The following is a 21,904-nucleotide window of genomic DNA, read 5'->3' as shown; positions in this document are numbered from 1 at the left end:
GAGAGATGTTATGGGGAGGGAGGTGGGAGGGGGGTTCATGTTTGGGAACGCATGTAAGAATTAAAGATTTTAAAATTTAAAAAATAAATAAATAAATAAAATTAAAAAAAATAAAAAAAATCAAAAAAGAAAGAAAAATGAAACCTATCTTAATGTGGTAGGTCTGAAGTGTAGATGTGGAAATACATGTCAAACGTGTGGACATAAAATGTTCTCAGTCGCTATGATGGTGACAATGTAACTCGAGCGGCTGCACTGCATACAGTGACTACATAGATACTGGTTGCTATCAGTTTCCTGGAAATATATGTGAACAGCAATCAAACTGGAAATCACTGATTTTCTTGTAGCCTAACTTAAAGCCAGGTTAATGTATAGCTCATAATTGGTGTTTGTGAATGCACCTGTGAATACACAGTTACCAAAGACTCAGCTTTGAAGGCAACACTGACTCACATCTCTGGTCAGATTTCTAAAAATATCAATATATTCATGTGGACCAACATCTTTGGATGGTAACCTTTTATTGTACACTGCCTTCTTTTGAATAATGTAGGAAAGAAGAAAAAACACCACTTTAGATCATTTGGCCTAAGCTTTAAGTTATTCATGCTTATCAAAAACCCTCAAGCTTTGGAGACCTAAAAATACATGAAATAAACCAATTAGTGTGATCACATTTTTAAAAGAAACGTGGACAGACTTGACTGAACAGCCCACACTAAGATTTTTCAAAAGGTGCACACTCATATTCACATGGAATTTCTAACCAAAGATTTAGGGGAGTCACGAAGACATGTATGTGTCCCTCTGAGTTTGAGCTGGCTTTACAGAATCCAATGGGCTTATGGACTTGGGTTGTCCATCTAGAATAATAAAGAAGACTATTATTTTTAAATGGAAAGTATGTTTTTTGCCATGTAAAATATCAGAAGGTACGTACGAGTTTTCTTGGTGGTCGCATTAACTGTGGCACTAAAGGGGCCGGTACCAGCGCTGTTGAAAGCCCGGACGGCCGTGTAATACGCCAGGTTGCTCTTCAAGCCACGGAGTCTGGCTGATGTCACGTTTCCTGCCACTTTCAGTTTGCTTGACGATTCCTCTTCTCCTCCATTATTCCAGTACCTCACCTGGTAGACAGAAAACATAAAGGATGTGGAGCGCTGACAAAACAGCATCCTTACATTAAGTGATTTTCACTAACACGGGCACTGTAATTTATGTACTTCATCAGTTATTCCACAAGTAGTTATTAAGGACCTACTATGTGCTAGGTGGCTTAGTGATACAGAATCTCCCTGCCAATACAGGAGGGGAGGGTTCAATCCCTGGGTTGGGAAGATCCCCTGCAGGAAGAAATGGCAACCCATTCTAGTATCCTTGCCAGGAACATCCCATGGACAGAGGATCCTGGCAGGCTACAGTCCATGGGGCTTTGCAAGGAGCTGGACATGATTTAGCATGCAGGCAGTGAGCTAGGTGCTGCTTTAGGCTCACAGAGGTGAAAGAAAAAGGACCCCAGAGGAGACAGATATTAAGTATGCAAATAAACCATATAAAGTCAAAGAGTAAGGTGCTACATGCTGCTAGACCATAGCCTTATAAATGGGAAAATGAAGGGAAATCTGCATTTCTAATAGAGTGAGCCGCTCCTCTTTCTCAGACCCTAATCAACCTGGCCCAAGTTCTACTCCAGCAGGCTGACAGCTATGCTTCAACTCTAAAGGACTGTGAAAATTCCTTCAATGAGAAAAAAGACTTGTCAGAGCAAAGACCGTCAAAAAGCCAAGACTGTCCACTGGCTTGTCCTACAGTGACAGCTAAGTGCCACCAAGTCCCCCTGTGCAGGCAGAGCTGGTGCAGAGAACAGGAATGCAGGTAGTAGGTAAATTTATGGGTATACTGAAATATTTCATTTGTATTTCATTATACTGAATTGTGTGATATGATCTGAAACTTCTTATATATATTTACATTCACAGTGTAAAAATATAAAAGTAAGTTATGAGAGTATTTGGTAAATTAAAGAAATAAGGGTAGAAGAGATAACCATAATAAGACATGTTCCCCAGTGAACTCCAATTTATGCAATGAAGTTTGGCGATGTTTGGTAGACAGTTTGCACCCTTCCTAACTAAAAAAACGGAGGCAAAACCAACAGCGGCAAGAAAGTTACCAAACTATTCCTCAGGTTTTCCTGTGATATGTGCCCTTTGGTTTGATTTTCACTGTTCTACTTTGACAGCAAAATATGGAAACAAGTAACCATTTCTATAATCTGAGTAAGTAAACAGTTGCTTGAACACCATGAAAACGGCAATCAAACCTTAGCCATCAGAGTCAGGAAGGCAATAGAGACGTGTGGGGTCTGTGGAAAACAGACAGGCAAGTCTCATCTTTGTAATGGAACCTCTGCTCAGCTCTGGCTGATGGGGAGAAGGTGGACCCAGTGTTTACAGGTCTTTTTTATAAAAGAAAGCAGAAATCCTGCTTTTAATGCCAAATTGTCCTAAGTGAAGAGTTGGCTCCATCTTTTAAAAACGATGTGTGGACAAACAAAATGTGTTTATAGGCTGCATAGGGTGAACCCATTTCAGTTCTCTGAGTAAAATATACCTAGAGCTACAGTTTTGTTTTGTTTTTTTCTTTTAAATGATCAACTATAAAATTATTTCTTTAAAAAATTAGCAGCAAAATATAAAAGCTCAGGTTTTTCAATAATAATCACAAAATGCCACAGTAATATTACGCTAGATATTTTCCCCATATATGTGCATGTATATTATGCATGTATATTTATATATTTATATTTATATCAATGACCCCTTAAATTCATGCAAAATACTGGGCTCATGGATAGGTGTATGTGCATTTTTCCGGGAAAGCAGTTGCCAATTTTCAGAAAAAACCTTGAAAGGAAGATGCAAGCCCAAGTGATTAAGATTAAACTTAACATGTAGTTCCTACAGCTTTAAAGCATTAGATATACTAGAACTTAGGTTTCCCAGTCGCTCAGCTGGTAAAGAATCTGCCTGCAATGCAGGAGACCCTGCTTCGATTTCCAAGGTGGGAAGTTCCCCTGGCGAAGGGATGGACTGCCTACTACAGTATTCTTGGGCTTCCCTGGTGGCTCAGATGGGGAAGAATTGTCCTGCAATGCGGAAGACCTGGGTTTGATCCCTGGGTTGGGAAGATCCCCTAGAGGAGGGCATTGAAAGCCATTCCAGTATTCTTCCTAGAGAATGCCCATGGATAGGGAAGACTGGCAGGCTATAGTCCACGGGGTCACAAAGAGTCGGACACGACTGAGCGACTAAGCACAGCACAGCACGTACTAAAACTGGATGATAAAATTGTAGGAAAAAGAAATTCACATATCTGACACCATTTACTGTTCTCAAACAAAACTACATATTTTTTTAATTAGAAATGACATGCCAAATTGTCTTTTATAAAGTCACACCCAATAAATTGGGGCTTCCCAGGTGGCACAGAGGTAAAGAATCCATCTGCCAATGCAGAAGGTGTAAGAGATGAGTTCAATCCCTGGGTTGGGAAAATCCCCTGGAGTAGGAAATGGCGACCCACAACTGAGCGCGCACATGCACACATGCAACAAATGGCTAGTGGCCACGGAAAACTCATGCACTGGGTTAGCCGAAAGTCTCATTTGGGTTTTCCGATAATGTCTTACAGAAAAATGCAAAGAAACTTTTTTGACAACCCAATACATTCTAAATTCACCAACTGTAAGCACTAGACGTATTGCTAGGTTTCAGTTCAGTTCAGTTGCTCAGTCGTGTCCGACTCTCTGCAGCCCCATGAATCGCAGCCTGCTAGGTTTAGATGACTCCAAACGTAAAATGCTCTCCCTGCCCTTGAAAGCATTGTCTAGTTATTAACTAAGAATGACACATAATTGGTAATTTTAATAAAACATTATGGGCAACCTCAAAACTTGTGTCCTGAGATATAGCATAGATTGGGGAAAAGATCACACAATCATGAGTTTTAGTAAAGGTCACTCAACAGGTGGAAGGGCAGAGGTCAGTTGAAATTAAATAATCAATCAGGATCCTTACATACTTGGCCTCTTGTTAGGTTCCAATCCTTGCACTTTCTTCTTGTATCCAAATTACCTCAATGTAAGTTGCCTAAGAAATCTCTTCTTAGAAGACTGATTTAAAGAAGAGATAAAAACAATTTTCGATTGGCATACGGATTATCTTTTATAAATCAATTCATAAAAGGTGCTTGAAGGCTCTTAATAGCAGTTTCTGAAGCACTTGAAGCAATCTCCATGTATTAGAATGAGAGATTTATTTTTAGATCTCAGTTGCTGACAAGTATTATCAATATTTAATCATAGAGAAAATTAGTGCAAAAATTGAGCATGGTATTAGCTCGAATTGATTATATGATCTTCTCAAATAGCTTTACTTTAAAAGTTGAATAAAATGCATATAACTAAAGCATAAAGAAATGAAGCAGTGACATATATATTTCCAAGTAATAAATCAGTTACATTTTGGTCAAAAATATTTATATGAAGATAGATACTTTTATTATATAAGTAATAAATTACTTATATTCTATAAAATTTTGTTCAAAATATTTATGTGAGGATAGACTATTTTTAAAGAGGGAAAAGCCAAGCATGAAAAGAGACCAAAAATTCTACACCTGAGCGGATAGAATATAACTCCACACTAATTTGGATTTCCTAGGCACAACCACAATACAGAGATGAAGAAAGGAAATGGGTCCCAGAAACACACCTGTGTAAAAAGAGCTAGTGTAACACTGACAGAACGTGAAGGCAGCGTCTACAAAGGATGAGCAGAGAAAGAAATACTGCAAAGCTCATGAAGAGCTCCGCAGACAAGAAACAGAGCCAGCAGACTGGACGGCAGGGAACTAGCTGTAACACACTCGTCTGAAATGATCTTAAAATAAATATATTTAAAATGTTCAAATTTACTAAAGAAGAGACTAAATTTGTGATATGAGAAGAGGAGACAAAGAAAAAAGATGGGGCAAATCCGAAAAATATCAAGTAGAATTCCAACCCCCAAAGAATACAGTGTAGGAAAGAAATCAGTCCTAGAACTGAGCTGAAGACTGGAAGCGATAGAAGAATGGATAATTCCAGACCATGAAGAAAGAAACAAAAATTATGAAAGCCAAGTTAAGAAACACTGAGAATAAAACGAAATGTTCCAACCAGAGTTCCAGAAGGGAAAGTCCAACAATTAAAGGCAACAATTAAAGAGAAAATGTCCTGAGAGTTTTCCAGACCTGAAGACACACAGACATTTTCATGCGGTAGCTTCACGATGAGTTCAGAGCCAGCAAAAATAAAAGGCAAAGCTACTCCAAAGAGAAAGGTAATTAAGACTGAATTGTGGCTCCCAACACTGTTTCATCACCTGAGAGGTACAGGGCACTCCCTTGTCAGTAGATGATGACCCTGCCTTGGTTTTTGCTAGAGGGAGTGTGCCCCAGGGGTAGCAACTGCATTCCTTGGCACAGCAGATAGCAGGAAGGGAGGATGCTAAAGTAGAGTTAAGCACAGTTCAGTTCAGTTCAGTTCCGTTCAGTCGCTCAGTGGTGTCCGACTCTTTGCGACCCCATGAATCGCAGCACGAGGAGGCAGATTTGTCTTAGTCATCACCATAGCTCTGCCACTCAGTACAAAGCGTCTACACTTCAAGTACCCAATACTGTTTAATTTGTAAATAACTTAAACACATGCAGTTTACAAATGCCTCCCTCCTTCCTATCACAGAGATACAGCAGAAATATGTATCTGGTCTCTGCTGGAGTTTCCTGACACACACCTCCCTCCAAATCCTTAGGATGTCAGAAGTGACAAGTGTCACTGTATGCCAATGAGATATCTGGTGACTGTGCCTTCCTGGTTAGCTTCAGGATGGAAACTGGTTGCCAGAGTCATCAACCTGGTAATTACAGGGTTGGAACTTTTTGGAACTCCTGACACAAGGCTGAAGGTTAATTTAATTTGGTTGTTGCTGCTGCTGCTAAGTCACTTCAGTCTTGTCGGACTCTGTGCGACCCCATAGATGGCAGCCCACTAGGCTCCCCCGTCCCTGGGATTCTCCAGGCAAGAACACTGGAGTGGGTTGCCATTTCCTTCTCCAATGCAGGAAAGTGAAAAGTGAAAGTGAAGTCGCTCAGTTGTGTCCGACTCTTAGCGACCCCATGGACTGAAGCCTGCCAGGCTCCTCCATCCATGGGATTTTCCAGGTAAGAATACTGGCGTGGGTTGCCATTGCCTTCTCTATTAATTTGGTTAACTAATGGTAAATGATTCAATCCTTCCTTCCTTCCAGTGAAGAGCTAAGTTGCTTTGGTTGTGTCTGACTCTTTGCAACTCAGCTGACTGTAGCCTGCCAGGCCCCTCGGTTCATGGGGTTTCCCAGGCAAACTGGAGTGGGTTGCCATTTCCTCCCCCAGGAGATCTTCCCAACCCAGGGATCAAACCCACATCTCATGTCTCCTGCCCTGGCAGGCAGGTTTTTTATCCCTAGTGCTACTAAGCCTCCATAAAAAGCGCTAACTGACAAGGTTTGAGGGCTTCCTAGTAACCGAACATATTGAGAGGGGAGGGCATGGAGAGGGCATGGAAGCCCTGTGCCCCTTCTCATGTACCTCACCCTAGGCATCTCTTCTACTCAGCTGTTCCTGAGTTGTATCCTTTATGATAAATGGATAATGGTAAGTAAAGTGCTTTCCTGAGTTTTGTGAGCCATTCTAGCACGTCCTCAAACCCAAGGAGGGGGTTGTGGTAACCCCCGTGTTGATCAGGGGGGAGACGTGGACTGATGGCAGGTGATGTTTGTGTGTGGTGGGTACCAGTCTTGTGGGACTGAACCCTTAACCTGTAGAAAAGTGAAAGTGTCAGTTGTTCAGTCATGTCCTACTCTCTTATCCCATGGACTGTAGCCAGCCAGGCTCCTCTGTCCACAGAATTCTCCAGGCAAGAATATCGGAGTGGGTAGCCATTCCCTTCTCCAGGAAATCTTCCCAACCCAGGAAGCCTTGTAGTATCTGAAGCTAACTCCTCGTATAGTATCAGAATTGAATTGTATTTTGGGACACCTAGCTGGTATCAGTGGCTTCCCTGGTGACTTAGACAATTAACAATCTGCCTGCATTGTGGGAGACCTGGGTTCAATCCCTGGGTTGGGACAATCCCCTGGAGGAAGGCATGGCAACCCACTGCAGTACTCTTGCCTGGAGAATCCCATGGACAGAGGAGCCTGGTGGGCTCCATACAGTTCACGGGGTCGCAGAGAGTCGTACATGACTGACCGACTAAGCACAGCACACAGCTGCTGGTATCAGAGAACAGGCTGGTGTAGAGAAAAAAAGAAAAAAAAAAACACATTTTTCGTGTCAGAACTGTTCTGTGGCTAGAACAGAGATGGATATTTTGTCTCCTTTAATTCACCAAGCTAGTTAATACTGTATGTATGTATGTATGTACGTATGTATGTATGTATGTATGTATGTATGTAGTCCTAACACTGTATGTGCCTATAAAACACTGGGACTCCAATTTCTTGATGAGATAATAATCTTTTCTTTAGAAGCGTAACACCAGTTCACAAGCCAATATATTTTGATCTGGGTAGGTAAACAGAAGCAAACTTGAGGAATGTCAGAATTTTAAATGCTATCTCTATTCCTGCAAGTAATGTGGTTATTCCGAAAACTAATGTCCTTGCCTTTCATATTATGGCAACACAGATTTCACTTAACCTTAAACCAAATGCAGTTTATGAAAATAATGTATTGAAAAATGGCACCTTTTTAAGCCATAAAAGTACAGGTATTGTTAGAAATGAAATTTTAATAGACTGAAATAATTTTGTGCATACTTTTAGATTTTCAGGGAGACAAATATTTCCTCTTAGATGCCAGACAAAACACATTTCAATAAATATCAGGCAGGCAAATGCATTCAATGGTGTTTAAGAAGGCAAATCCAGATCTATCTTCTACTCTTCTTTAGGGGTTCCTCGGCAGCTCTTCCCTGCTTGGCTCTCAGTCTCTGGGGGCTGACTTGTGAGAACATGCCAGGCTCGCTGTCCCTCTGGCTTCTCACTGGATGGAGACGAGATGGAGCAGGACGCTGTGGGACCCTCCAGCTACAAATCCTTTCTGTGTCCCCTATTTCTTGTTTGTAGAAATTAGTTTCATTTAACCTCCCTGACCTTCCCTGATTTCCAAAGGGCAGATTCAGAGTTGCTTCTCAGGAAAGGGAGGAAATGCAGAAACGATTGAGAAGCAGTAAAGAAACAACGGTGCATGGGAGTGGAGTAGAGGCGCAGGGTCCTCAAGAAATATGCTTAATAATGCCTCTGAGTTCTTCTGCAGGAACTAACCACCACCCTTCCCCTCACCCAGGAGAAGGATGAGCACAAGATTCCTGGAGTACTTCCCTGTTACCTCACCACCAACCAATTAGAAAATAGTCTGCATGTGACAAAGATAGATGAAGGCTCTGACCCCCTCCCCAAATGATTCTCCCTTTAAAAACTTTGACTGTTGAGCAGAATCTTCAGAATCGGTTTGCCATCTCCCCAGGTTGCTGGTCTCCTGAATAAAGCAACTTTTCAGTTCCTACCAGCACTTGTCTCTTGAGCTTTTGAGAGGTGAGCAGCCAAACCTGAGTTTGGAAACAGAGAAGCCAGGAGATGGGCCGGTGCAAGGTAAGAGAGGCTCCAGTATTTAGTCTCTCAGTGCTGAGTGAGTCACAGTTTGGTAAGGACAATATCTGCCTAATAACAAACCCTGCTTTGTTTGGGCAGCCCTCACTCACCCCCATACTTCCTGCTCTCTCCAGCATAACAAATCTTTCCATACCTCCCAACAGTCTGCTTTTTATTTACTCACTTCATTTTTTGTCAGCTTTCTATTTCTTTAAAAGGGCTTGAATTGTCTCTATCCCATTTTCCTATGTACCTGTGACTCATCGCCCTAGAATGAAGTTAATTCTTTGCCTGAATGTAAGGAATCAGATTCTTTCTATATGTTTTCATTTTTGCCAGCAGAAATTTTATATTCAAAAAAATTCAAGTATTTAACATCTTTTCCTATTCTAATTAAAATAGTGGGAGCTAAATATATTCCATATAGCTGTTTACAACAGGAGGCTGAACAGAGATATCAGTGAAGTTTCAGTTTGGCCTTCTGTATACATTCTTTAGTTCTATTACCCTGGCAACAACAACAAAAATCTTTTAGGTCCCCTGCCCCTTCACTGCCCAAGTTATGTTCCTCTGTCAAATATTTTTTTAAAGAAAACTACTAGCTCCCCTCTCAAAATATACTTACCTGTAATATATCAAAATGCTTCCCAGGTGGCTCAGTGGTAAAGAATCTGCCTGCCAATTCAGGAGACCTGGGTTCAATCTCTGGGTCGAAAAGATTTCCTGGAGTAGGAAATGGCAACCTACTCCAGTATCCTGTCCATGGGGTAACAAGGAGTCCAACACAGCTGAGTATATGTGTGTGCATGTGCACGTGCGTGCACACACACACACAATATTTCACAATATAGCTTTTCCCATTTCTTGTCAAGATTCTCCCAAGTTTTATTTTCTCAAGATACAAAATGACTGTAAAGAAATGGACTGTATGTACCAAAATAGAACTTTGGAGCTTTTGTTTCTCAGGCACCTACTACCCAAGAATTTAAACCATCTGTCTCCTCTTTATCTTGTTCTTATCTGTTGTTTCTACAAAAAGGGGCACAAGAAAAGATCTGAGCCTGAGTGTTGTGGTTAGAAGATGAAATAAATTGGAGCCCAGGGAAATGAGCTCCTCAACGACTTCTTGGTCAAATCAGAAAAAAAAAAAAAAATTAGTCTAGCTGCTAATGATGATGTGTGCTCAGCACGCCCCATGGCACATGATCAACCCCCACTGTGATGAGAGGAAGGCAGGAGCTATTAACAATTGTGAAGATATATTGGGGTAACTGCAACCCAGAAAGTTAGCCGCACGACTGCTAATTAAATACTCAGCTAAGTCATTTATTCTTCCAGGTTACTGTTTAAATCATTACTGAGACTATGAAAATACGTATTTCTCTCTTGGCACAATTATAGACACCATTTCTTAAGTTGTCGCAAAGAGTGTATCTTTCTCTTAACTTGTCTCTTTCTTTTCATACACACCAAACCCTTGGGGACTTCCCAGGGGGCGTTAGTGATAAAGAATCCACATGCCAATGCAGGAGATTCAAGAGATGAGGGTTCAGTCCCTGGGTCGGGATGATCCCCTGGAGGAGGAAATGACAACCCACTCCAGTATTCTTGCCTGGGAAATCCCATGGACAGAGAAGCCTGGCCAGCTATAGTCCATTGGGTCGCAAAGAACCAGACACGACCGAGCACACCCAGCATAGCGCAAGCCCTTGGGGGAGAAATTTTCACTAGTTGTTTCCTTTCAATTCTGTATTCAGGCTTTATGTGGATGTTAAGATTGCTACTCTTTATAGGGAAGATGCTATAATTAATTCAAAGCAATTTCCATTTGCTCATCACCTCCTCATCTTTTTTGCTCCCCTCACCTATGGCAACACCAGTAGCAACACAAACAATAGTACTGAGTCCCATGCTCAAGATTGTGCTTTTTGTTTCTATACTACCTCACTGGTTTTCAAAATTTTCCTTCCAGTGAAATCTTATCCCAATGCCCAATATGCAAAAACAGAAACGTAGAAGCTCCCAAAGTCTCCTTGGCCCATTTTCACAATGGCTGCTTTATCTCATTTAAAACTTCTCCAATGATGCTGTAAGTTATTTACCATTATCTTTATTTTAACAGAGCCTTGGAGAACATTCATCACATGCTCAAGGCCAAAGAGCAGTAAGATAATGGAGCTGAAATTGTATTTACTCAGTCACCATGAGCTTTCTGCAAACTCTCTGTGTGCTGGATACAACTGCTGGCACCTGGGATACATGAGTGAGCAAACAGGCAGGGTTTCTTGTCCCTGATGGAGACGTATTCTCCTCTAGTGGATTTGAATGCAGGTTTGTCTAATTCAAAAATGGTGTGAACTTAACAAGATAACTATCCTGGAACTACATGGATTCTTTGGTTTTCTCTCTTGTTCAATCAACCTCTCTTTCCTGACCTGAGCCACAGCGGTATAATTCTCTTTTCTTATAGAGTTGCTTATCTGGATGACTCCTGATCCGCTTAAACTGACATATTCTAACATCAACATCTACCTGCCTTCAAGCTGTCTGACAATCAATAGTGACTGGTAACATTCCTGCGGCCCTTGGAAGCCTACAGAGCTCATTTATATATAGTCTCATGTTTATTTCTCTTAATTATTTCACTAGCTATAACCAGGTCAGGAATTATGCCCCTGTCATAGAGTGTACCCTGGAGAAGGAAATGGCAAGCCAATCCAGTATCCTTGCCTAGAAAATCCCATGGACAGAGGAGACTGGTGGGCTGCAGTCCATGGGGTTGCAAAGAGTCGGGCATGACTGAATGACTAACACACACTGAAACACACACACAGAGTTTGTAAAGGACAAAGTTATTGAATGGGGGAGGTGAACCTCAGTCTCCAGTTAGAGGGATGTACGATAAGCTCATTTATTTTCTCTAAGTAAATCTGATTTAACATTGAATTTCATATCCTGCTTGACTTCAATCACTCCTGGGGTTCCCTTCCCAAAGCCTCGCCAAGATAACTTACTGTTAAATTGTTTGATCCCTTTAGGCCCAGCAATTCTGCCATGCTGGGGGAATAAAAAGTCCTTGTTGAGTATAGGAAGCACATCTGTTCCCTTCTGTGGTCTCACCATCACCCTGGGCACTGCCAGGGAGAAAGTGATAGGACCCACAGGACTTCGTAAACCTAAGATCTTTGTTTCTTCCAACGTTTCTTCCTGAAATTTATCTTGCATTTTTTTCCTCTGTGGCATTTTCTCTCTCCCCACTGTCTAGAATACATGAAATAATCTGCTTAAAGGCCTGAGCTCTGGAAACAAAGCCAGGAAGGAAGGAATCTCACAGGTAATCCCATCTTAATAGCTGTCACAAACTCTCCTGAGGCAAAAGAGCTTAGAGTTGAAGAATTGTTCGAGAATATTTACTGTGAGACATCTATAAATGCATATCTCAAAATTCTTTGGGAATATGGCTCATGGTTCTTCACTGATTACTAATATGAGCCAGGAACTGTGAGATGCACAAGTATCTAATCACAGTTTATGCTCTCAAAATCCTGGTTAGGTTAGGTCCATTGTTCCCACTCTGCAGGTGAGGAAAGTAAGGCTCATAGAATTTACATCACTTTTCCAGCAAAGGGAAAGGCAGGGTTGGAATCTGGCACAGATTTGACCTCAGAACTATACAATTACATCTGTGTTCCTTCTATCCCACCTACCTTCCCTGTCAATGCCACTTCTCTAATTATTGGGGAGCTACCATTGGTTGCCCACTATCTTTCATTGCTTCCATGCACTATTAGGGAATTACAGGAATTTTTTCATCCCAATGTTCCTGGCTTCCTTTAATATGCTAACCAAGTTGCTCTTCTATATGTATGTGGTGTTTTGCTTCTTCAATATCATTTTACCTTCCTTAAGTCAAACAGTTCTGTCTGTGATCAAGGGTCACTGTGTCAAGACCAGGGCCTCCTATACATATGTGTGCAGGAAGATATTTCCCTATGGGTACTCACTAAAAATTCAATTCACAACATCTTTCTCTAGATGGGCGGGTTCAGTGGGTCCAGGGAGGATTCTGGGGGCTCATCTTCAGCAAAAATTCAGGTAATTGTGGGAAAGATGGCCTATGGGGCCTCCTTTGAACACCACTGCTCTAGCCTATCCTTTCTTGACTCTGTCGTTAGTGCTTACTCAAGTCACTGCTTGTTTGGTTACAAGGACCCGGAACTCTTGGAAGTTCACATGTAAAGAAAGTTGACCGAAAAGAAGGACAAGGTGACATTATGAGAAAGAACACAGCCAACTTGAGTACTGGATGCTCTCAAAGAGCTATTCTGTTTTGTTCTTTAAGGCTCCGTGGGTCCTTGTCTCCTCCATTTTTTTAGGGTTGCATCAGAGTATGTCTACTCCATCTCGTCTCTGTAGAGCTTCTTTGTTCTATTTTCCAATGGCCTTCACTGGGCTTCCAGGGAGCTGAGATGGTAAAGAATCTGTCTAGAATGCAGGAGACCTGGGTTCATCCCTGGGTCAGAAAGATCCCCTGGAGAAGGAAATGGCAACCCACTCCAATATTCTTGCTTGGAGAATCCCACCGACAGAGGGGCCTGGCACCCTATAGTCCATAGTGTCTCAAAGAGAGTTGGACACAATTGAGCGACTCTTTCTCACTTTCACTTGGCAAGTCTGACCTGGGTCCTAAATTTGACATATCACGGCATCCATCACTCTCACTAAACACAACCTCTGTGTGGCTTGCTTCAAGACATCTATAAGAATCTGACTTAGTTCAGCTGAACTGCCCATGGGCAGTTGCCTTTGATCCAGTGGCCACCCTGGTGTAATCATTTGAGGTTATGTTGGCAGGTGGCAGGGTACATGGTCCTGTACTGCAAACATGTGCTCATGTAAACCTGCCACGGAATCAGCAATTAGAAGCATGAGGGAAGCTTCCTATGCAGATGGCTGAGGGTGGAGGTGAAATCACAACCACGGCTACTACAAAGTCGTAGAGAAATTTGAAGACTGAACTTTTTATCTTGTCCGTTCTCTGCTCATTTGTTTTCAGCTCTCTCTAACTGCTCCCTCCTAAACATGGGGCCCAGTCAGAATGGTACTTCTTAACAGTTACGGCCATCTGTGGCCTGGCTCCACTGTATTTTTCTTTTCTTCACCTGAAACCAGCTTCCACAGGTAGATTGCTAATCCTTCCATTCCTCCAAAGTGCCATGTTCAGTCTGGAATGTCTCCACTTTCTCCATGTTTACGTACTTTTTCTGTTAAACCTGAATGCCCTTATGAATGAAGCCTTTCAAGGTCTCTCACCCCTCAACCATTCTGTGTGACCTATTCTGATCTTTATGACATTTGGTTGTGTGTTATCCTATTTCACACCATTCATCTTCTTTCACCAAAGACAACTATTTGAAGGCAAGAATTATATTCTACACAGCTGGCTTCTTCAGAGCCCAGAAGCAACAAGTCCACCAAGAAAATAAGACAAAGCACTGGAGACTGATTTAACTGTCGTCACAATCATCCTATGAACTTAAATACTACAGTTCAATCTTATTTTTTGTCAATCCAGCTAAAAGATTAGGCCCACAGGATACATTATTTCCTTTCATTTTTATTATTATTTTCTTTTCTACCATGCTAAAGTTATTTTCATTCAATTGGTTGAGTTAAAATCAATATTTGTTGATAGTCACAGAGAACAATATAGTGATGCAACTGAACAAAAGGCAGACTTTAGCTAAGATGTCATTGCTATAAAGACTTATACACGAAAGCAGACAAAGTAGCCTGCCAACATTCATACACAAGCTAATTAACTTTAAAAGATATTACCTCATAACCGAGTAAGTGTCCATTGCTCAGTTTCCAAGGAATGGCATTCCATGAAACTTCAATTTCTGAGGAAGATAGGCTATTTGCAGAAACTTGAGATGGAGCTATTGTAGGCTCTGTTTGGGAACAGAATGTGAAATCCAGTTATAATTTTGATAGTTAATTTAAAATATCTACTGAAATTTTTATTAAAAAAAACACATTTTAACATATTTGAAAACAAACCATGTCTTGGTCATGTCCCATTTCCTAGGAAAAGATGGCATCAGAACCACAGGTTTTTTCTTGCTGAACAACCAGAACAACTCTACCCTCCTCTCTGGCACTCCTTTCTTGGTATTCTACTTTTCTCCCTTTTTTCCCCCTTGTTCTTTCCACTATATCATTATTTCTCTCTTTTTCATCCTTCAGCCCCAGTGGGAAATCCTATGTCCATCAGTTCAGTTCAGTCGCTCAGTCGTGTCCGACTCTCTGTGACCCCATGAATTGCAGCACGCCAGGCCTCCCTGTCCATCACCAACTCCTGGAGTTCACTCAGACTCACGTCCATCGAGTCAGTGATGCCATCCAGCCATCTCATCCTCTGTCGTCCCCTTCTCCTCCTGCCCCCAATCCCTCCCAGCATCAGAGTCTTTGCCAATGAGTCAACTCTGCGCATGAGTGGCCAAAGTACTGGAGTTTCAGCTTTAGCATCATTCCTTCCAAAGAAATCCCAGGGTTGATCTCCTTCAGAATGGACTGGTTGGATCTCCTTGAAGTCCAAGGGACTCTCAAGAGTCTTCTCCAACACCACAGTTCAAAAGCATCAATTCTTCGGCGCTCAGCCTTCTTCACAGTCCAACTCTCACATCCATACATGACCACAGGAAAAACCATAGCCTTGACTAGATGGACCTTAGTGGGCAAAGTAATGTCTCTGCTTTTGAATATGCTATCTAGGTTGGTCATAACTTTTCTTCCAAGGAGTAAATGTCTTTTAATTTCATGGCTGCAGTCACCATGTGCAGTGATTTTGGAGCCCCCAAAAATAAAGTCTGACACTGTTTCCACTGTTTCCCCATCTATTTCCCATGAAGTGATGGGACTGGATGCTATGATCTTCGTTATCTGAATGTTGAGCTTTAAGCCAACTTTTTCACTCTCCACTAAACGCTACCTATTTTTATTTTTGGCCTTGCCAAACAAAAGTCAAGGTCTATAGAATTCATTTACTCAATAAGCATTTAGTGAGTGTCTTGTCTAACCAGGCTCACAGAGAGGGGCAAAGCTCAGTGAGATCCTATACTTTTCTGAAGAAGGAAATAAACCTGCACAGAGCTATTATACAGTACAGAGATCCCCTTGGTAATGGAGAACTCCTGGGGTTTCACAGGCCCTCCGCAGTGATTCTCCTGTCTCACGACACAGCTCTGAGTAGACCTGTCTCCTCCCCCACCATTCATTTCTATGTTAAACGATCCTGCTCCCTGGCTGATGGATATTGACAGCCTGGTTCAAGGATGGGCCTATTAGATACCTTTCTCTTGAGAACATGGGTTTGGAGAAACAAGGAAGACTTGAGGCCAGTCAATCAGCCCTGGTGCCCTAGAGAAGCCCTAGGTTTCTGAGGGCTCAGAGCTTCCTTGATTAAGGCTCTTCATGAGGTCTGCTATTCAAAACCTTCCCCTGGACTGGCAATTCATTTCATATATGATATTATACATGTTTCAATGCCATTCTGCCAAATCATCCCACCCTCTCCCTCCAATTAAAATAAATGAATTTATATTAAAAAAAAAACCTTCCCCCTTTGATTCAGTGAAATGTCTGAAGATATTTCCAATAACTCTCGCTTTTTTCAAAGACCAGTCAAGACAGATTCTGACATCTGGAACAGATAGAAAGACCTTTAACTGACTCATCAGTGGTGGCAGGGAAGGTTGACAGCAGAAGGAACGTGCAGGAGGCAAGAGGATAGTAAAAGGCTCTGGCTGTTCCCTCACTCCTAGCCACCAGCTCTGCTCCTGTCCAGGATGCACAGGGTGGACAGCACCCCAAAACTCCGTCATCACTCCCCATCGCTCCCCAGACCCCTGATGTGCCTTTGTAACGATAATCCTTCTCAGTAACTCTTGGAGAAGAGTTCTGGCCATGAATTTAAAAGCTCTTTCTGCTGCAAAAATTTTGATAATGCCTTTTCCTTTTTCTCTCAAAACTCGGTGGAAAAAGAACAAAAATAGGGGGTGATGATATGATGAAAAAGTGAGCTTTCCTTATTTGTTTTTAGGAATGACAACTATGGACCCACTTCTGCAATTTACTGTAAGGCTTGGTGGATAGAAGAGATGCCGTGAAATCATATTTCATGAGCTCAGACTGCTCAAGAGCAAAAGCCTAAGTTAAAATACTAGCTCAATAGGTCTGTATGGATTTTGGCAAATTCATTAATTTTTCATCAAGCTTCCATTTTCTCCTGTGTAAGTGGGAAATGACAATAGTACCAACACATCATTCCTCTTTGGAAAATTCAAATTAGGTAATGTCTGGCTCATAGTAAGCATTCAATACTTGTTACTCCTGCCATTCTAATTAGGTAGAACCACATGAGCTAGCAAATATTCAGCTGCTTTTGACCTACAAAATGGCTTTATAGACTTCTCCTAACCCTACTATTATTTTCTAGAGAGATGCAATAACTGGGACAGAAAGGCAACAAAGGGAATGAGTCCAGAGTGGACTGTGTGTGAGTCTGTACCCACTGGAACTGGTGAACCCCATCCTTGAACCTGCACATTCTGTGCTTCACTAAGGTCATCCTTGTGGTCTTCCCTCTCCAGTCTGCTAAAACCTCTCTTTCAGGTCTTAGGAACCACTTTAGAACTTGAGACTACAGCACTTCAAAGAGAGTATCTTAGTCTTACCCCCAAAAGAAGAGCGCTCTGGAAGGCAGAGCCACTGCCTGCTTCACAGACTAGGATTCAATGTATTCCCCCTAAACAGATGTTTAACTAATTGTGAACCCCTCTGACTATTCACTGAGTTTCACACTTCAGGTCATGATTGATCTTTATTACCTGGATGAGGACTCTAACTGTGACTTCAAATACTCTTTTGAAGAAATATATCTGAACTCACAAAGAACTTCCGAATTGGGGTTTTGGATCACAATTGGATTATTAAGTTTGGAACTGATAAAAAGAGCTTCCTCCATTTATGATGAGGCTTCCCTGGTGGCTCAGATGGTAAAGCATCTGCCTGCAATGTGGGAGACCTGAGTTCGATCCCTGGGTCAGAAAGATCCCCTGGAGAAGAAAATGGCACCCCACTTCAGTACTCTTGCCTGGAAAATTCCATGGATGGAGGACTCTGGTAGGCTACAGTCCATGGAGTCGCAAAGAGTCAGACACGACCGAGCGACTTCACTTACATATCAACAAACACACTGTCAGTCAAAAATGTAAGTTGAAAATGCATTTAATACACCGAATATACTGAAGGGCATAGCTTAGCCTGTACTGTGTGCTTAGTTGCTTAGTCATGTCCTACCCTTTGCAACCCATGGATTGTAGCCTACCCAGGCTCCTCTGGTCATGGGGATTCTCCAATCTAGAATACTAGACTAGGCTACCATGCCCTCCTCCAGGGGATCTTCCCAACCCAGGTCTCCCACATTGCAGGCAGATTCTTTACTGTCTGAACCACCAGTGAAGCCCAAGAATACTGGAGTGGGCAGCCTGACCCTTCTCCAGGGGATCTTCCCAACCCAATAATCAAACCGGGGTCTTCTGCATTGTAGGAAGGCAGATTCTTTACCAGCTGAACTACCAGAGAAGCTCTAGCTTAGCTTAGCCTATCTTAAACAGTAGCCTCCAGTTGGCCAAAATCATGTAATACAAGGCCTATTTTACAATAAAATGTTGAACATCTCGTGTAATTTATTAGCTACTGTACTGAAAGTGAAAAACAGAACGGAGAATGGTTAAATGGTACAGAATGGTCATACGTGTATCCACTGTTGACCCCTGTGGTAGCCTGGCCAACTAGGAGCTGTGTCTACGGCTGCCCAACACCCTGATACATTATTTGACTGCGTATCACCAGCCCAGGAAAAGACTGAACCAAAGTAAAATCTCCACTGAATATGTGGCCCACTTCACGTCATTGTAAAGTTGAAAAATCATTAATAGCCTTTCCATACCTTCTTCTGCAGAGAAAACTGTTGTCACTGGGCTAAACGGTCCTTCACCTTTGTTGTTATACACACCCACTTTAACTTCATACAGTGAAAATGGCAGGATGCTTTCATTCCTAAAGACGTATCTTGGGGTATCAGGAGATGTGACCACTGTCTGGATCCAGTTGGTTACTCCAAGAGGGCGGAAAGCAACAACATACCCAAAACCTTCACCATTCTGTAGTTCTTCAGGGACTGGCTATAAAGGGAAGACATACTAAATCACACTTTCACATGAGGGCAAGGCAAAAATAAATTCAGCTATAATGCGGAGTCTTTTCTAAAAGTCATCAAATAATAATCTTCATTGTACCGAGTGGCTGGATTACGAAAGGAGAAAAGGGACAGGGAGACAGTGAGCTGCTTTAAAATAGACACATGCCACTCTTTCATAGCCATCTAGATAACTAACTAGAATTTTCCATAATAATTTAGATTTTTGAGCATCCTGTAGCCCCAATTTGAGTTCTGAGTAATGAAGATATACTTTCAGTTGAAATACTGCATCTCTAAATTAAATAAAAATCATCTCCTCCCTAATGTTGATCTTACAGAAAAAATTATATATGGACATGATAATTCAGTACAAGAGCAAAACTTTAAAAAAGAAAGTAAAAACAACGTTTTAAACTCAAAGCTGTATTTCCATCATGTCAAAAATTTCTATTGATACTCCATGATCTCTGGACTTCTTATTTCTCCATCAACGTCTTCAAAAAATAAAGACAACTTTAGAGCCTTCTGGCTTTGTTAGTTAACATTTTTCCTAATTATGACATAAAGCAAGGGCTGAGAGGATGGCCAGAAAGCAGCATTGTCTAGAGCAGTGGCGTGTGCATTATCAGTGGGGGAACAGCTCCAGAGTCAACAGTCAAGACTTGACTCATCCCCAGCCAGATGGCCTTGGGCAAATTATTTAGTATCTCTATGCCTTAGTGTTTTTAACCTAAAAAAAAAAAAAATGTTGTGAGGATAAAATGAAAAAAAAAAGTTAAATGCAAAATGCTAGGAACAGAAAATAACACAAAGTGAATATTAAAAAATATGAGCCAGTATTAATAGTTCTAACACCATCACTAGCACCACGAGCATCACCCAGGAAGCCATGGCTGTGGGAAGACCATCACCCTAAGGGGGCAGACGCTGCCCAGACACTTACATCCCAGGTGATCACCAGTTCAGACCGGCTCCCACCTCCTCCACTGACTTCTGAAGGAGGCACTTCTGGCACTACACAGGTTAGAGAGAAGAAATGAAACCCTACTCACATTTGGTAATATTTATCTGAAGGAAGACTCAACATTGTTTGCTTTTAATCTGAATAATTCTACAATTGACATATTACGTGTGTGTGCATGCGCATATATACATATATACATGCAATATGTATGTGTGTATATCTGAATATATTTATCTTTTGGGGAGATAATCACATGATTTACATTTGCATAAAATTAGTAAAGATTCAAATATTTCAAACAGTAAGAAAAAATTACTCAATATGAAGGTTAATAAAATGAGAAAAAGCGTTTCATGAGGGATTATGATAAATCAATCCAGCATGGGAATTTTTTTTCGCAAGCATCAAAGTTACTTCTTTTTAATTGAAATATAGTTGGTTAACAATGTTTTAGGTGTACAGCAAAGTGATTCAGTTATAGACATATATACATACATATGTACACGCATATATATATATTTTTTTTTCAGATTCTTTTCCCTTATAGTTATTGTAAGATATTGAATACAGTTCCCTGTATATAGTAGGCCCTTGTTGCTTATCTATTTTATATATAGTAGTGTGTATCTGTTAATCCCAAATTTCTAATTTATCCTGCCCCTTTCCTTCTCCCTTAGGGAACATTTCTTTTCTATGTCTGTGAATCTATTTCTGTTTTATAAATCAGTTCATTTGTACCATGATTTTAGAGTCCACATATAAGTAATATCATATGATAATCTGCCTTTCTTTCTGCCTTAATTTTACTTGGTATGATAATCTCTAGGCCTATCCATGTAAGCATGAACATTTAGCTTGTGACTACTCTAAGCAAAGATAGAGTTCTCAGAACACCGGCTTTATATAAAAATGACTCACATTGAAATCTTCAAATCCTGTTCTTTTATGAATCTCACACAGGCATTAGATTTCTCACTAATAGAAATTTATGTTTTATAAATCTCACGACACATCTAGAGCATAAGATACCTAAAGGTAGGTCCTTGTTGTGTTCACAACTGTACCCACTGTACCTAGAAAGTGCTCAGCACACAGTAGATACTTTCTAACCATATTTCTGTGAATAAATGAACAGAGTCTCAAGACGGATGTGACTCCCCAGTTTATCATAATCCCAGGCACGAACATTCTATGCATTGTCCTAAGTGGAAAAGCATCATTAAAATTACTCAAATATATTCCATGACTTCCATCTTGGCTTTGTTCCAAAGTGATACATCGGCTGTATTTCAAACATAATTTTAGTCTTAACACTACAGATTCTGAAAAGGAAAGTCTTAAATTCTGTCTGATGCCTCAATAACGTGATACCATACACACTTTCTGTTCTGCGGTTTCAATGTTAGGCTGTTTTTAGCATTACCAAGGGGTCTTATGGTTAATATTAATAGTTACCCCTCATGAAAATTTTAAAAATAATTCTCTCTTAATTTAATACTCAAGGAGCCAAAATGTACCTATTCATCAATCACTTAAGCTCATTCACTGAGCTTGGAGGGCAGAATGAGATTTCCTAGCAGCTGATCTCCCAAAAGTCATTATCCTACCAATTTGTCAATGCTTGTTATAAATGAAAACAGCACTTCCCCTGTTAACAGGGTGACGATCTCAGATAGTAATTATAACCTTAAGTGACAAAAACATAGTCACTCTACATGCACCAATGAAGGCTGGCGCTGGACTGAACTCTCGCAAATGTCACACTACATCAGATTCACTTACACGTGTGTCTTTTGACAAACGCCATATGGCCAGTTTGCCGTGAGATAGGTCAGATAATTGCAACGAGGCATTACTGAGGCTGAACCCCTGCTGGCCTGGGGATCGAGGGCAAGAGAAGTGGAAACACACACCGAGGAAGACCTATGAAGCCAA

At 41.2% G+C, this 21,904-nt stretch overlaps 1 protein-coding gene across 1 annotated transcript in view; it reads right to left on the bottom strand.

The window, feature by feature from the left end:
• CNTN3 (contactin 3) overlaps positions 1-21,904 on the bottom strand; it is a 293,100-nt gene that overhangs the window by 24,554 nt on the left and 246,642 nt on the right. Inside the window, exons 16-19 of the mRNA XM_018038478.1 lie at positions 19,949-20,019; positions 18,754-18,988; positions 14,577-14,692; positions 944-1,130 (exon numbers count right to left, since the gene is read on the bottom strand). Coding sequence (XP_017893967.1) covers positions 944-1,130; positions 14,577-14,692; positions 18,754-18,988; positions 19,949-20,019 — 609 coding nt within the window. The remainder of the gene's footprint in view (positions 1-943; positions 1,131-14,576; positions 14,693-18,753; positions 18,989-19,948; positions 20,020-21,904) is intronic.

The sequence above is a fragment of the Capra hircus genome, chromosome 22 (genome assembly GCF_001704415.2).
Source record: "Capra hircus breed San Clemente chromosome 22, ASM170441v1, whole genome shotgun sequence".
In the NCBI taxonomy this organism is placed as follows: domain Eukaryota; kingdom Metazoa; phylum Chordata; class Mammalia; order Artiodactyla; family Bovidae; genus Capra; species Capra hircus.
This window is presented reverse-complemented; position numbering and strand designations above follow the sequence as displayed.